Source organism: Uranotaenia lowii, chromosome 3 (assembly GCF_029784155.1).
Source record: "Uranotaenia lowii strain MFRU-FL chromosome 3, ASM2978415v1, whole genome shotgun sequence".
Classification (NCBI taxonomy): Eukaryota; Metazoa; Arthropoda; class Insecta; order Diptera; family Culicidae; genus Uranotaenia; species Uranotaenia lowii.
This window is the reverse complement of record NC_073693.1, coordinates 83,993,905-84,012,167: the sequence shown is the minus strand read 5'-3', so window position 1 is coordinate 84,012,167 and position 18,263 is coordinate 83,993,905. Positions and strand designations below refer to the sequence as shown.

Sequence of the window (18,263 nt, the reverse complement as noted above, 5' to 3'; positions counted from 1 at the left end):
TTCAGATTCAGATTTCAGATTCAGATTTCAGATTCAGATTTCAGATTCAGATTTCAGATTCAGATTTCAGATTCAGATTTCAGATTCAGATTTCAGATTCAGATTTCAGATTCAGATTTCAGATTCAGATTTCAGATTCAGATTTCAGATTCAGATTTCAGATTCAGATTTCAGATTCAGATTTCAGATTCAGATTTCAGATTCAGATTTCAGATTCAGATTTCAGATTCAGATTTCAGATTCAGATTTCAGATTCAGATTTCAGATTCAGATTTCAGATTCAGATTTCAGATTCAGATTTCAGATTCAGATTTCAGATTTCAGATTTCAGATTCAGATTTCAGATTATTTATTATTTATTTTTAGATTCAGATTTCAAATTTCCGATTTAGTTTTCAGATTCAGATTTCAGATTCAGATTTGAGATACAGATTTCAGGTTCAGACTTCAGATTCAGATTTCAGATTCAGATTCTGATTTTAGGTTCAGATTTCAGATTCAGATTTTAGATTTAAGATTTCAGAATGCCTGAAAAACATTGACCAATATTTTATGAAACGATCATTCAAGCCCAACAAATTGACGGGGCCTAATTTCAGTACCATCCATACCATCCAAGGCCGCCCAGCAAATTGATCTGAAAATATTGTTAATGTCCCGCGCCCTTATCGAGAAGCAATCTGCTTATTGTAGCTGCTAGCCTAGGATCCTCATCATTCAGTTGTAGCGTCCCATTAACACGCATCTTCGAAAATTCCTACTCTCTCGTTTTTCCATCGCTTTTCATAGATGGACGTCGAGCTTTCCGTCCAGCGCTTCGGCGGGGGTGTAATGGGTGTTGTTGGGTGCTTCCACAAATAGCACATCGTAAATTTTCCCAAATGTAAATTTGGATCCTCTTCTTTCACGTTTGTGTTTTTTTTTTCGGCCGCCAACAACCCGATAACTTGGTTTGGGTAGTAAGGTCCCGAAGAAGAGAATGGATTGGGGGTTGGTAATGGACTTTCTCTTGGTCCATCGCAGAAGTAACGTGGTCTCGCGAATGTAGGAAAAATATGAACAAACTTCCACTTGCCAGGCATCAGGCACACGGGATGGATTCGGTCCATCTTTTGGGGTTCGCTCCTATCTACTCCCGAGAGTAGTCGTTGTTGTTGTCGATGATGGAGGAACTGACGGTCTATTTTGCGAGAACCTGGGAGGGACCCGGGATCAATTTTCGATAATGGTAATTGTTGTTATTGTTTGTTGACTTTCGCTCTTTGCCTTGGATTGGAAGCAGCAGCAGGACAGACCAGGCAGACTCCTACTCAAAAACGATGTTGTCCTCGTCGAATGGGTGATGTTCACTTTGTAATGATGCTCAGTGATAACATCCCGCCGACACGATTTTCTCTCACCGGTTCCTTGTAACGTAATTTGGTTGTTGGTGAACTCTCTGGAGCCACCAGCAAACCGAAACCTACTCTCTGGAACCTCTGGCAGTTCATGATTTGACGGAACTCTTCCTCGCATTCTCCTCTCTCTCTCGTTCTACCATTTTCTCTCATTTAACGGATGTTGCTGCTACTGCTATCACGACCGCACACCATCAGCCAGCGGCAGGACCAAGCGGATGCTGTATTCTTTTCCGCTGTCTCGCTACATCATCGTTTCGTCGAGGGGATTCTGCTACGATGCTGCTGCTTCTTCTGGATTGGATGGAAGCTGTTGAAGAGGTCTAAGCTCCGAAGGGAGTTGTTGGTTGCAGTTTCTGAGTTGTAAAGTGTTACGATACGATGCTGATAACAGCTTCGACGACGCGTGGATTATTGTTTCCCAAACAAGGAAGGTTAGTTCTAAGCGTTTTTCTAAGTTTTTACTAACTCCAAACAGCTTGTTTCGAAGCGGAACCGAAACTTCCCGTGTGAATGATTTACAAAAGTTAGTTCAAATCTGTTGCTAAAAAAGTTCAACCTTGCAACTTTTCCCGTTCCATCCGCATCCGTAAACAAATAATCAAAGTTGAAAGTGCCAAAAATTGTTTAAAAACATGTTACAGACAGAAAAACCCATCAGCAAAAACAAATATAAAGTTACATATTTTCAACGCCAAAAAATCCCCATTTGAAAAAATCTGGCTCTATGGTGGGATCTTCACACAAGTGACATAACCTCAAAGAAGGGTGTAGTGTGTGCAAAACGGCAAAGGCGTGAAGGAAATGCGCAACAACATCTCAATTTTCCAACGAGATGCCCTCGCTCTTGGCGGCGAATCTCTCTCACAGGTTTCTCTTAGCTTTTACTATCGGATCGGGGATGCTGGGCTGGGAGTTGCCTGCCAGCCAGCTTCTCCGGGTTCCAGCAGCATCAATCGAGTTGATTGGTGGCGGGCGGACAATTTTGGAAGATAGTGTGCTGCTCCTCAAGAGAGGAAGTGCTGATGTTGGCTCTCCCAGGTTTTTGGTTGATACAACCCAACAATTCCTGTCGACAGTGATGCCATATCTATTGGAGATGATAAAAGATTCTTGCAATCATAGTGGTCAACTTCAAAATTTGTTATGCGTTTTGCCTTCTGAAACATGTATTTGAGAAAATCAGAAAAATCGTTATTTTCTGTACTTTGATTTTTATACTTAGAGTGACTGAAATGTATCTAATGAATCTTTAAAAAAGTTTCAATTAAAAATTATGATCAGTTAATATAACCGAAATGTACTTTAAATTTAACAATCAGTTGAGTAAAATTTACCTTTTTTTTTATTTTAAAGTATTTTCAGAATTTTTGTTTCTTATCATTCGGTAGTTTAAGTTCAACGCAAAAAAAACGGTAACTCGTTACTCGTTTCTTAATGTGCTTGATTTAAAAATGGACATACTACTAATAGCAAACTTTTCTCGCTCAACTGGAAAGGCGAGTTTACAAAAGTGAGAGCAAAAAGCTAGTGAGATAGAAAGGAAATCTCTCAAACTTCCATTCTCCCCACCGAAGTTCTACTCTTCGAGGATTGTAAAAAAGGTATCTCCTTCGGAAAAAATCCTTTCCATTTTTTGGTCCCAACTGTACCCCATCCGACAGCCTCGATGTCCCGAAAAACCTGGAACAAATCCTCGGGTGGGCCAAAACAACCGCGCCAAAACACATGTTGCCACCTTCAGCCAACATCAACCATCGGCAGCAGCCTCTTCTCCAGGCTAGTTTGCTTCCACGAATTTTTACCCCAAACCAGAAGCAGGAGAAATAAACAGGGAAAAGTGCTTTTCGGTGTCATAATTCACTTTGGAGTCGCTCCCTCTTTCACCGAACGATGCCGACCGGGACTTCCGCCCATGTTTGGGTTTCCACTTCCTGTTTAGAGGATAGGTACGGGTGTCGTCCTGCTGCCATAAACCATTTATCTTCCCAGGCTTCTCTGGCTGATGCCATTTTTTCCCCCGGAGGATGAACGCGGGGATACTTATTTTGGGGATGCGGTTAATCGAAGAAAAACTTGCCATCAGGAGAGAGAGAGACTGACCGAGTACCGGTAAACTGATGATGGCCAAACCTGTGTTTAGTGTACCAACCTACTGGTGGTTGTTGGCCGGTAAATTTCCCGGCTAAAAAGGGATCAAAGGTTAAAAAGTTGTACACAAATCGTTTGATCTTTCCAGCCATTGCCTCGTGTGTGTGTGGCTTTACTTACCCCCTACCTGGTTTGAAGAACTGTGACGGAGACAGAAGCACGGGGAAGTGGATCAAATTATCCCTTCGTCCCACCACTTGGAACGCATTTCCACCCACACCTTCCGACTCCCACAGCTTTGAGCCTTCAGCCTTCGATGGAGGGAACCAGGTGTGGGCAGAATGTTTCCGCGTCGTCGTCGTCGTCCCGAAAGATAAACAAAACCTCAACTACGCACAAATTTAGGCGCCAAATACAGCAGCAGCACCAACACCAAAACATTGACATCACCACATTCAGCTCTCGGGAAAATAAATCAATAATTTTCCGGTGCGTAGGCTCTCTGGAGCAGCTTTGCGAATTTTCTGTTTGGTGCGTGGTGCGTACGAATTTTTGCCTTTCTGTATGTACGCACGCAGTGTATTGGTATACGCCTCAAAGCTCTCCGAATACGCCTCAACCTGTTGGTGTGCGTGCGACCGACTTTTGCGTACCAATATTGTGTGTACCGGATTGAAAGTGAAATTATTTCACCCTAGCCTCAACTTTCCCTCAGCCTCCGCTTAACCCTGTGTGTGGTTGGCTGATGGGCGCTTTTCCATCCACCCACCCTTTTTCCGCCCTACAGGAATTGTAAACACACGCGAGTCGGTGACGCGCGTGAATTTCTTGCTTCTTTTAACATACAACCAACCTACAATCGGGTGCGTGCACTCTGTTGTTTTTTTTTCTGGTACGCGTCCTGTTTGCCCACCCCCACTAAAATCTTGAAAATCAGTCCAGAAGAATTGTTGTTTGTCGGTTGAGAAAATCTGCTGCTGCAGGACCCGCAAGGACCAAGAGGCTGATGGAAATGAATTTGGGTGTACGGTGGGTTCGGAAGCAACGGTTAACCTGTTGAGTTTTGCACTCTGGAAGTGAAGTTCAGTTTTACTTGCGAAAGGAAAGTGAAAGTGTTCTCCCCTTTCCGATTATACGGTTGCAGAACGCTTTATCCTTCTTTTTGATTTCAGTACAATTCTTCATCTCGAAGAATTATTGAGGAACCCGATTTAAAATTTGGCACCTACAACTATCAAGGTTTAAATGGTAATTTTAAGTTATATTGCTCTAAATTCTAATCGAAAATAATGATTCTTAATTTTATTGATATTTTCGAGTGATATGCAGTCTTTTTAATTATTGATTACAAATTACATTTGCGTTTATTTATAAACAAGCTAAAAATGCCCTTGCATCAATTTTGAGGCATCAACATAAATAAAGAAATCTATATATTAAAAAAATAAAGACCCCAAGATTGTAAATCCCAACACACACGAATTGAATACATTGATTCATAATCATAATCACGAATAAAGAAAACTGAATTTTGATTTCAAAAACGATTTTAATCCAAAGGATAAACAAATCAGACCATGCACAACAAAGTCGACAACACAAATACAGTATAACGCATCATTTCCTTTGAAAAAGGCCCGAATCTGCGGCCGAAACGTCGGATGTAATGAAAACTATATTGTAATATGTTATTCCAAATCAACACGAAAATTACCAATTCAAAATTCAGAAAATGGAGTTGCAGGGCAAGAAGTTGGTAACTTTTTAGTAACTTTGTCACTATTTCAGCTTAGGTTATTCACCATTACTTTTTTTTTTTAATTTGGTTACTACAGTTGCTTTTTTTTTTGTTTTACAATAAAAAAAAATGTTTTCTGGATTTTTGTAAATTTTATTTTACAGATCTGACGCAATTCGCTGTGTGTGATTTGGTTATTCGTATTTTAAAACTCAGTTAACCATGTAGGAGAGCATTCAAAAAATCCACAAATCTATAATTCAGTTTTATTAGATTTTTTCTTAAGGGGAATTTTAGCCTGTTTAATAACATTAGTTTACAGCATTTTTTAACAAAGTGAACTGAAGATCATAAAAAACGGGGAAACCAAATTTTTTAGGGATTTTTTTTTTCATCGGTGTTTTGAAACACGATGGTAACATTTTAAAAATCTTATTGTTTATGGACCTTAAATGTAAATTTCAATCAAAAATTACTCCAACGAAAATTTAAAAAAAAAACTTAGCTCTAATAGAAATGTTTGAATTTTTAAATAATTTAACGAACCACAGTGTACAGTAAACCGTAATAACTCTTCTGTATACATACTGTGATTCGTTATTTTTATTTTTCAAAGTCAAACTGTTGTAGTAAAGTGAACATAACTTCTACTTTTTCCAACCGATTATGATAAATAATCACAATCAATCTTTAGTTTAATTTGAAATTTAAGGTCCATAGAAAGTAAGATTTTCAAAATGTTATAATCGAGTCTTAAACCATCGATTGAAACAAAATTTTCCTAAGAAAATGTGTTTTCAATCATTTTTTTCGAACATAAATTCACAAATATCATCAATACACTTAATCATAGGCAGAAATGTAGTTCAAATGATCGATAGCGAAATTATTCACCTTCAATATGCAAAAAATAGATTTCAATTTAATTATAGGCAAAATTTGAGATATTCTGATCGTAGTACAAGTTATTTTTTAATTTTTCGAAAATTCGTATTTGAAGCATAACTCAAAAACTGTTCTGCTACGATTTTTTTAATTCCATTTTATATTTTCTATAACTTTTGTAAACTATTGTAATTTTATGACGGAATTGTAAACTTTTTTCACGGATTTAAAACTTCATAAGTTATTTATTTTTTAAGTATTTTAAGGATTTTTTGGATTAGCCCTGGAGTTGAAACTTATGACTTAATGTTCCGAAATTAAAAAGACACAGAAACAGATGTGGCAATTTCGGATGGAAGAAGAATAACTACTTCTATGGTTAAACTTATACTATGTCTTTGGAACCTCGTTCCACTTTATTTATACAAGAAAAGACACTGGCTATCGTCAACAGTGGAGGACCTTTCCCACGGCCCTATGCAGCGGGAGAACTAAACTAAGTTAAAGATAAACATAAACTAAGTTAAAGATAAACATAAACTAAGTTAAAGATAAACACCCGTAAACCCCAGCGTGGGAAACAGAGGGAAATGACTAATTCTAGCCAGGTGGCTGAAGCATAAATTATGCTGAGCCACATTACTCACCCCTTTTTTTATGATCAAGGGCCAGAAGGCGTCACCCTTGATCATCCTGAGCTAAACTTCAGTTACAATTCCTACGATCAAGGGCCAGAAGGTGTCACCCTTGACGGTCCTAACAAATCTTTTTTTTTTTTTTAATATATATATTTGACGGTCTTAACTTAGCTTTTTTTTATAATACCTACGGTTAAGGGCCAGAAGGTGTCACCCTTAACGGTCCTAAACACTTGCAGACATTTTTTTTTTAATTTATTTATTAAATTCTAAAATCTGGCTCTATTGTTAGCTAATAATTTATTTTTTCTATTATTTGAATCGGTTACTGAAATTTCAGATAGGGGACTTGCCCCTGGTTGAGCTTCATGTGACTCAACCTCCTCCACCCTCCGTAATTTAATTTTCAAATATCCATATATTTTGAAAATTCCAAAAAATGAAGTAGCACAGAATACAAAAATCAAAATGTATTTCCATGTCGCAAACGTATGTTTATCCAATTCAATATTTAATAATTGGACTTTTCCAGCGTTCATATTTTTCAAATTGACTATTTCGTCAAAAACGTTTTTTCTGTTAACATTAGAAATAATTGTGTGGGCAATTGTTTCCGGAATTTTATTGTCAAATATTCTGTTTTCCGCTGGATTAAATTCATAATTAAATTTAAAGACTTCTGTTGGCAAATTAGAAGAAAATTTGGGGTAAAATCTCAATATTATTTCACCTGACTGAATAATAGCTGGTTCTTTAATTATAAGTTTTCCCACATTGTTAATTTCTATTATTTCTGTAGTATTTCTAAATAAAACAGAAAGTTTGGTACGATTAGGTACCGCAAAAATCCAGGAATTCAAATCCGTCATCTGGATCCACAATTGATGTTTCAGGTTTATTGATTCAGGCAAGCAAACGTCCTTAGAATCATTAAAAAATGTTCTTATTATGCAGTTATTGGACTTGCGAAAATTTGAAAATTGATGAAAGGAACTGCAGAACCTAAAATTTTGTAATTTTGGAAATTGTTCATATTCTTTATATGTAACTGTGATACCAATATCAGAATCTTGAGGTTTTAAAAATACATCATCTTTAGTGATTGTCATTAAAAGTTTACCGCTTTCCAAGCTTGGAATACCTGTTCCCTTGTATGCATGGTAAACATTTTTATTAGAAACCGGAATTTGGATAACAACATTGAGTGTACAATTGTCTAGTGACGAACTCATTTGAGAAATTGGATATAATTGAAAAATATTTTTAAAATCTAATGTTACCGGAAATTCAAATCCGGCTGGCAACATTCTATTAATTTTATTTAAATTTTCAAGCAATTTATCGGACTTAAAACTTTTTCCGATAAAGGAGAAGTTACTGTTTTCAAGAGAGTGAAAAATGTGTCTCTTTTTTCAAATAAATTGTTTAGAATTAATTCAACTTCATTAAAAACTTCATAAAATTTATTCTTGTATAAAGAACTAGTTTTACGGTTGTCTGCTTCGTCGGTATATACATTGTACGCGGTTTCAAAAGATTTCAACTGATTTTGAATTGAGATGATTGATTCGTTAGCAAATTCAAATATAGAATCAATGGCAACTGTTTGCTTTTCAACTTGTTTCGCGATGCTCTCTTCATTATTGTGCAGTTTCACTAAATCGTTGTCAATTCTGGACCTATCATCTTTACTCATAGTTCCAAATAGAAAAGTTTCTAAAGAACCAATTCCGTCAATTACTCCTCTTTTTTTTCTGCGGATTTCATTTGGAGAAATATCTTGGGGGCACATTGAAAATATGGTTTTACGAATTTCAATTAAATCTTTTAGTGTAAGAAATATATTTTTCGTAATTTGTTTGCAATCTAATTGGAACACGGAATCTAAATGTGTGCAAGTATCTTTAATATTATTTGTTAATTTTTCCACTAAGTCTATTTGATTGCTTAAATCCTCCAAATGTAATGTTGTTTGAAGAGTCCATTTACCTAGATCTAACCTGACGTCGTCCAATTTTTCATACATTATCCCATGGCTGTACATCGGAAAAATTTCGATTGGTAAGTTTGCCATGGTCAAACCAATTAACGTGAACAAAAACACCAGATGAATCATTCTGTAAAATAAAAAAAACAGAAGATGAATTTTCAATTGATCAATTATCTAAAAAGTTTAAGTCGATCATTATGCACAACAACTTTTTTTTGTGAATTATTTAATAGAATTGTGCACGTTTGAGGTGAATTAACGGATATAACTTCGTGAGGTCCAGTGTATAAAGTTTGAAGTTTACGACCTACACCAGTTGAAATATTTTCTAATAAAACTTTATCACCCCAGATTGGAAGCCATTCATTGCTTTTCTTGTCATATATTTGTTTTCTCTTTTCTTTGCTTCGGACTAGGTTTTCTTTTGCTAGTTTTTGGATGGATTCCAAATTGTACCTTAAGTCCTTAAGGTAGGAAAAATAAGTTTTATCTTCTCTTACCCCTTACCCCTTACTATAAAATTTACTATAAATTTACTATAAAATTTACAGTTTCTTTTCATATGCCTATCTTCTGATATTTTTTTCTAACAATTCTGAATGCTAAGTCGAAAATTATGTTTGGCTTTGAAAAATTTTTAGACAAAAACAGCTGCTACACCTTTGAAAGTTAATGAAGGTATGTGATGAATTGTTTGAAAATTATCAAAATTTCGTTCTATTTGTACATGATATAAGATTTAATCTCAACATTGTTCAGATGGAACTTCTTTGAAATGCAAACCGCAACTTGATACGGAAATCAAATCCAACGATTGTTCTAAATCTGAAGACGTTATTTGTGGCCAGAGATCTCGAACTACGTTAGAAACATTTTTCGTAAGCTTTTAACCTATGGTCATGCCATTTGCTAGATAAATTTTTGAGTGATGCTTAACAACTTGTATAAAAGCCCTCCTTCCTGTTTCCATCTCTAGACTGGAAAATGAGAGGAGTATTGAATAATCATAAACATATTTCTCGTAATCACGTACCCCTATGGAAAATTTGGCTACAATAAAGTTACACAAAAGTTATATAATAAATTATGTATGGGAGCCTAATAAATCATAGAAAAATTGCTCGTTTCGAAATTCTCTCTCCTACACAATATGATCTCATCTGCGTGTTCAGCTCCCCAAATATGCCAAAATGCCATAAATATTATATGGAAGTACCCAAATACTCGTCCATGCCAAATTTGGTTCCATTTGCTGTATTATTTCTAGAGATAAGCAAATAATTGTATGATAGGCCCCCTTCTCACAGAAAGGTAGGAAGGGTACCAAAGCATCATAAAAACAATACTCTCCCATTCCAAATTTGGTTTTTTTACTTGATCAGTTCCTTAGTTACGCTAAAAATTTTTAATTGAAACTATTCCCGTACTGGAAAGAGGGAAAGGTCTCCTACTATCCTAAAAACATTTCTTGTATCCAAATACCCTACCATGCCAAATTTAGTTCCATTTGCTTGATTTATTCTCGAGTTATGCAAAACATTATAAGAGGGGCCCCGTTTACTCCCTTTTTCCTTATTGAAAAGAGGAATTAAACCATCATAGAAACATTCCTCGTACAGAACTACCATTTGGTTCCATTTGCAAGATCAGTTCTTGAGTTATGCAAACATGTTTCTTTGGTTTCGGAGGCCCCCTTCCTTCTTCCAGAGAGGCGGAGAGGTTTCAAATCATTATAGGAATCTTCCGGAGTCTCCATGGATCTGCCAAGTTGCACGCAAATTGGTTCAGTAGTTTCCGAGTGTATAGGAAAAATACAGACAGACAAACAGAAATTTCCAACTATCAATTTTCGAAATTTATTTTAGCATTTTAATATTTTTACTAACTACACAAAAAAATATGGACAAATTCAGAGGTTTATTGAACAATTTTTTGCTATGATTTCGCTCAAATAATGCATGAATTTTTTGTTTTAATATTTGACTATTAATTTTTAAGTTCTTTGACATTAACAGGTTTTTGTATTAAATTGGAACTTCTGGAAATACATCATAAGTCTTTGAAATGGTAAGCTATATTTATAAAAAAATCCTTGAGTAACAAAATAGGAAACTAGAAATTTCTTTTGATTCGAAAATAGAAGAATAAATCAAACTTTCAAAAGTAAAAGTAATAGATTTTGCGGTTCAAATCAGATTCTTGCAAACTCATTCCCAATCTAAGATTTCAGTTTGAAATTGGGCTTTTGAAAAAAAACTTCAATACTATCAATGTTAAACAACAAAAATATGGAATTCTTTGCAATTTGGTTTACAGATAGATTACAAAAAATATTTTGCATTGAGAATCAATTGCACAGTCAAAACTTTGTGGCAAAAAAATGGCAACATGAACTCATATTCTACTTTAAATTCGTAATTTTAAGCTGAATAATGTATTCATTATTATGAACTATGTAATTTTTATTAACTTGAAAAGTTTTTTTTTCTTTTTTTTTAAGGATCTGAAATTTTGAAATTGAACTAATAACCAAAATTATAAGTATGCGATTTGAACTCCCAAACGAAAAGTCATCTTGATATTTTTTTTTAAATTTAAATGTGAAACTCATTTACGAGCTGAATTGGAATCTGTATTCTAAATATTATTTTTAAATCTTAATTCTGCACCTGAACTCAGAATAATATTTAAAATCCATTTCCAAATTTCGATACGATATCTGAAATGTACAAATAAACGATTTCAGAATTTATATTCCAAATAAGCATTTCCATTACTAGTCATGAATTTAAATTTGTTTCAGATTCTCAACCTTGAGTCTATAATTTCAATTCTGACGTTATCGGTTTCGATCTAATTATATTAATTTTACTATTGTTTTTAATCCGACTTGCGAGTTTGAATAGAAAAGTAAATAAAATGAAAACATGATTAATCTGATTCGATGTTTTCCATCTGGATCGCCATTTGGCGGCTTTATAATGTTTAAATTCTACATAAGAACGAATTTTCAACCTTTTTGGGATTTTAAGAACTTCGAATGAATATCAAACAAAAACTTAGGATGGCTACTTTTTTTCATTTTTGGAAAATTATTATTTAAATATTAAAAATGAAATAGGTTTCGAAAATCCTGCATCAAATTTTGAATGAACTGCAAAACCAAACTTAAACGATTTAAACACAGCTTCTTTTTTCTGTTTTCTAATTATGATTCGAACCGGAAATCAAGATTCCCAAACTGAATACAGAATCCGAACAATATGAAGACAGATATACAATTAAATCTATGAAAATATGAAACCAGAACCTCGCAAATGAGTCTAATCTCAATTGAAATTTAATGTTCAGAAACGAGTTCCTATCAACAAGCAAGAAAATTTCGAAAAACTGAAGCAGAATTCTAAACCTGAGGTAAGTTTTCGAGATTTTGGCATCTCTAAGTTGAGATTGTTACTCTTGAATAATCTTACTCAACGATCGAAATTTGATAAAAAATATAAAATTTTGAGTAAAAATTTGCTGAATTTTATACAACAAGACTCAAAAAGTAGATTTTTTTCAGCAAAAATCGTTCAGCACAACGAGTTCTTTCCTTTTGCTGAATTTTGGGACTATTCCTTGTTTTTTTTTTTTAAATTTCAATAACTTAAAGGTGTTTTTCAGGATTTGTTCCAAGCAATTTTGCCAGGATCCCGACTGAATCTCCTAAATGTTTTACGCTTTATTCATAACCTACTAGTAAACATCCTTATACTTGTACTACAGCGTATTTTAGAAAAAAAAAACACATTTTGATGGAAGTCCTCAATGGACTTAAGGCAGATCCCCAGAAAAACGTTTTTCATTCCGAGGCAAAGCGCTTTGAAAAGATCGAGCTTATTTTGCTTTTTAAGAGTATTTGCAGCCACATGAAATCTTTAACAGTTATTTCAACTTAATTTATGACATTGAAAATTTGTCATAAAAATTGAAAGATCTGCTCTTATAAAGTTTTTTCCACTACCACAATCAATCAACAAGATTCCTTGGGAAACCTTTCAAGGTAACTACTAAGGATGTATAATGAATACCTTTCGAAATGTTTTAATTAAGATTACAGGACCGCTTTCCGGAACCGTTCCAAATGCCCACACACTCACATTAGAGCATTCATGCAATTCTAAGTCAATATTAGAAGGATATATTTCCAAAAAAACACGACATCATTCCAACAACCCTTTTCGGGTTCCCCGAGTTTTGAATCTCGGAATAGCTCAAAAGTCGAAACACGGGTATCGGACCGGACGAAAGGGGGAAATTAATTTCGCTTTGTTACCGGGGGAAAATTAAAAGCAAATAAATGCTCTTGTCTCTTCTCGGAACTCATCATCGGTCCTGCTCCAGCTTTGGCCTAGTTCTGACCATTTCTGGACCACGGTCCACGGTGGTGGCATATCCCTCCTCGGATTGCGCGATCTTCCGCGAATAAGTGGTGGTGCTTGTGTCTTGTCAGTCAGTGGGTGCTTTTAAGTTGGGCGGTTTGCGAAAATGCGAAATGGAATCCTAGAATCGATTTTGCTACTTGAAGCAAATTGTCACTCCTTTAAACTGCTTACGCAGGTAACAAAACATTCCATAGAAAGGGCTCCTGAAAGTTTGCTTCAGGCATTCCAATGACTTAAAGACAGCGACTAAAAAATTTAATTTTCAAGTAATTAAAAGATATAAACAACTGAAATTTAAGCTTATTGAGTTAAAATTTGACAAAATAAGTCAAATCAGTCAAGTTCAATCAATCAAAAACAATTTTCTCTTTGAGCCTTATTTCGAAATTTTAACGAACTTTAAAGTTCGTTTAAAGGTCGAATCTAGGTCCAAGGGAGAAATTGTTTTCAGTTCTTGGCCATTTTATTGGATGTGAGTTTTTGGTTCTTGGAAATAAGTTCTGCAAAAATTGAACTTCTCTGGGAGCTTGAAATTGTCTTTAAATCCCCCGAAAAAAGCGCCACTAAAAAGGTGTGATTTCACAATTGGTCATTCGCAAAAGTGTTATTTCACGTATTAAGTAAATTCAACAAAAAACGTAAACCACAGGCAATATAGGCTGCTATCACATTTACAGAACATCGCTACTAGCCGGGGAAAACATGCAGAGCTCGTCTGTTTTAAGTTTTTCCCCCCTCGAGCACCAAAAAAAAGGCGGAAGAGAAAAGCGTTTTTCTATGCTAGCTCCTAACTACAAGAATCTCGTCGTTCCGTCTCTTCCTTCCTGAATTGGGGGGGAGGGATGCACCAACAATCATCAACACCGCACCTCGCTCGCAGCATTCGAAGGCATTTACTTCAAACCCAGTGTGGGAACAAATATTCACGACATTCTCCTCCGCCCTGCTCTTAACGCCTACATTCTTCCACGCCCGCGCCTCTCAGTTAGCGCCCAACTTGGGAACATGAAAGGGCGAACTCTAACGCCATCGTAAATGTCTTTTGGACCAAACCGGCAATAGCTTTCCAAGTAGACAAGACAAGAGTGTGTGCCAGAGCCAAAGAGGAAGCAAAAAGTCAGTCGACAAATTACCCCATTTGAGAGACAGTAGGTAAAGGAGAAAGTTGCTACTTGGAGGCAGTCGGTAGGATCGAGCCCTTTCCTTCCTTGCCTCCTCCTGACCCCGGAAAAAGCACATACTCATACACGTTTTGGCCGAGGTTAGTCCTTGGTAATTTTCATATTTTGCCGCCTCTCGTTTTCGACCCGCAAAACGACAACCAAGTCCGCCTATTCCACTTAACAGCCAGCCTCCGAGAAACTCCAGCAACGGCAGTAGTAATAGATCACTTTCGGAATCTGCGGGAAAACCAGCAGAAGAACACAAACATTAACTGTTCCGCGGGTGCCCGGAAGAGTGGGCGTGGTTTTCTAGAGAATTAAATCGTTTAACTTGGAAATCCCAATCCGGGAAAGCGTAGTTTTTAAACCCTATAGCTTTAAGTTTAAAACAATTGAATAACTCCATTAACTCCCGTTTTTTATCCTTCATTTTGCCTCTTGCAGTTGTTTCGGTGCGCACCAATCTATCGTCATGGCTGCAGCGGCTGTGCGTGAGCTGCCTGGAGCGGGAACAGCAGCATGTGGACAGCGAGTTCTCGCGCAGCGTCCTGGAGAAGGTGCTCAACATCACGGTGCGGTACCTGACTGATGAACCGGGGGTAAGTAACTTAAATTTAGTTTAGAACCCATTTAAAATGCTTTTAAAAAATTGAGTAACCTGAGTTCACATTTTACACACGTAGGGATAAATCATCCAGAAAAAAGAGGTTAGTTTTGTCAAATCATTAAACAAAATTTTCGATCGGATTTTACATTAGACCACTTCTTGGCGTGCAAAAGTTTGATGAGATTAGAATTAGAATTTTGAAATATAATCTAAAGCTTTTTAGAAATTTTTACCAAATCTAACATAAGAAGTCATCGTAATCGAAGGGTCCAATAGCTTCCTTAGAATGCTGAAATTGGCAAAATCTATGCTGGTCGACCGTAAAAAAATCTCAATTTTGTACCATAAGGATCTCGAACCGCTTCACAAAGTTTAAAACTGGAATTTCCTTCGTTTTCAAATAATGCATGTCAAAATTGAATCGTGTACATTAAATATACGTAGGGTTTCCTAAAGTTTAAGTAATTTATCGGAATTCATATGTATGTACGTATCTATATCATAAGCATACCAGATTGCACGGTTTTATCCCGGATATTTGATACAAAATTTGGGAAAAGTCCGGGACGGCCCGGTTACTCGGATTTTATTGGAAAAGCCCGGATTTTGCCCGGATTTATTCATCTTATTTGCCAAATCGAAAAAAAAAAATCAAATTATGGTGTTTTTTTTACATGCATCCAAAACAAAATTTTCGAACAAGTTTTATTAAAATTGTCATGAAAGGTTTTTTGAAAGCCTAAAATACAATTGAAAATCTGTTGATAAGTTTTGATAAAAAAAAATGTCAAGTTTTTTTTCTTGACTTTTGTTTAGTATTTCCTGGATTTCGATCAAATTTCCCAGGATATTGCCCGGAGTTTTGGTCGAATATTTTGAAATCAAATGCCTGGATTTTGCCAGATTTTTAGATAAAACAGCACAGATTTGTCCGGCCCGGATACGTGCCCAAAAAATTCTAGCAACCTTAGTATATCATGCGTGTATAAATAGTTGAGTTACTGATAAGTTTTCACAACATAAAAAAAATGGTTCAGAAAACATAATGTTTGACAACAAAGAGCAGCTTCAAGTAATCCACTATTTATTCAAACTAGAGATGTACCGAATAGTGGTATTCGGCGAACGGCCGAATACCGAATATTGACCTTTTCAACTATTCGACCACACGAATATTTGACCGAATATTCGGTCGATTATTCTATAGAGTTTTAAATGAAAACAAACTTAAGCGATTTTTTCAATGCTTTCTATTGCTTCCATATTAATGCCCCTCTTATTTTTTAGTCGACTATTTTCACCCAGATGATATTATCGGAAGATGTATTATAAGATATATTATAAGATGTTATTCAAGTAGGGGTTTTTATGACCAAAGAGATTGCGTTCCTGTGAAATCTGGGATGAAACATGTCGAAACAGGTGCTATTGGAAATTGCTTCTCTAGTATTGAATTAGATGAATTTCGAATTTGAGCAAGATATTTTCAAAATAATTGTTGAAAATATAGATGATCTTCAACATTAAGCATACCATACTTTCAATCACACGTATCCACACGGTCAGTCATGCAGGACGATTTTTGAAAGAAAAAATTAAAAAAACGCAAAATTTATGTATATTTTTAAATTTTTTAAAAATTGTTTTTGAACACAAAATCTTTTTGATATAGCAAATAATCTTAATAAACTCGAGCAAAACTCGGGAAGTTTCAAACAATATCTTGACATCCAAAACAGATTTGGCTTATCTGGATTCTTTACTGGATTTATAGGCAGGCCTGAATATATCCAGAAAATCTGGAATAAACTATAATCAAAGTATATAGTGATATCGTTCAACATTCTCCTGTACGATCTACTGTTAATGATAAGCGGATACTCCTTAGATGTTTTGCTGAAACCATAAGTTTCTAATGATTGTGTAGCATTTACAACATTACTTTTAGATATTTTATAAATTATGCAAAGCTAAATATTTGAAAAATTTACAAGTCTGTAGTAGATATTCGGCCTATTCGGCCGAATACTTACCTCAACTTTTCGGTGAGCCGAATATTCGGCTTAACGGGTTTTCGGCGCTATTCGGCTCCGAATATTCGGCCGACAGAATATTCGGTTTATCTCTAATTCAAACCATACATTGTCACAGTAACGGTTTATTTTGAACATTTAAAAAGCTTAACAGCAGGATTATTTTATAAAGTTTGAGAAAATATTTTCTTGGAGGGGAGAAAAGCACAGACTAGCTTTCGAAAAAATGTAAACCACACACACTTAACTTAAAATATATAAACTACTTTTTCGAAAACCGAAGGTGAATAATTTTCTGAAAAAAAAATCAAATGAAGTTAAAAAGTTTTTTTTTTTATATTTTAATATGCTCTTCTTCTTTTACTTTTACCAACATAGCCGAAACGTATAAGCATCCAGTAAAATAAAGGACTTGCGTCCTTCATTCTACTTTTTCTCATAAAATCTGTTACATTATACACTGCATTGCAGATATTACTACGGCCAGGCCAGATAAAATTGGAACAAAAACAATTGGTTGTATGTCAGTTATTGATAATTGTATTCAAGATTTTTTATACAAATGTAGCGTTTTCTTCATACTTTTAAGAAAAAATACGGATAAAATTGTCACATTTTCGAAGAAATTCTAGAATTTTTCCTGTAACACGGCTCATTAGGCGGCGCACATCTTCTTCGTCCATTTGTCGTCCATTCGTCTTTGCCTTGAGTCTCCTCTTCATGTTACCTCAGTATTTCTCAATAGAACAGTTGAATGGGTTAATGGCTTAAGGCTTAAGGCTTTTCGGTACAAACTGAACCCCTTTCTCTGCATGCCATTCTTGAACGACTATGTTGTAATTACAGCTTGCCAAACCTTGCCAAAACATTATGGGATGGTCGTGGGATCGGATGAACGGCGAAATTCATTGTCTTATTTGTAACGAAAACTTTTGTTTTTTTTGCCACAGCATGCACAAATCATAAATATTCTTGCAAATTTGTCGGCAAAAAGAAATTTTTGACCTGGGATTTGTCCGAAGTCAGCCTTGCCATAGGTTTCATCGTCCATCAGAAGACATCCGTTGAACTTGGTCAGTACCTGGTCTTATAGCTTTCGAGCACGGATTTTGGCCACACTTTCTGTTTTATGGTCCAATTTGGCCTTGTTGCTAGCTCGATACGACTTGATTCCTTTCCGGAGTTGAATTCTCCTCACAGTACTATGGGCAGCATCGCATATTCTGAACAAATCACAGTCCGACATATTGGAATTCCTCTTAATCGTCTTCAAAATCTTAATCAAAAGGACATT

The 18,263-nt window shown here is 35.6% G+C and overlaps 1 protein-coding gene across 4 annotated transcripts in view; it reads left to right on the top strand.

Annotated features, from left to right (window-relative positions):
* Positions 1–18,263, top strand: part of LOC129755773 (serine/threonine-protein phosphatase 4 regulatory subunit 1-like) — a 474,134-nt gene that overhangs the window by 425,244 nt on the left and 30,627 nt on the right. For all 4 annotated transcript variants that reach the window (XM_055752419.1, XM_055752418.1, XM_055752417.1 and 1 more), the window contains exon 4: positions 14,774–14,928. In XM_055752419.1, the coding sequence (XP_055608394.1) occupies positions 14,774–14,928 (155 nt within the window). The remainder of the gene's footprint in view (positions 1–14,773; positions 14,929–18,263) is intronic.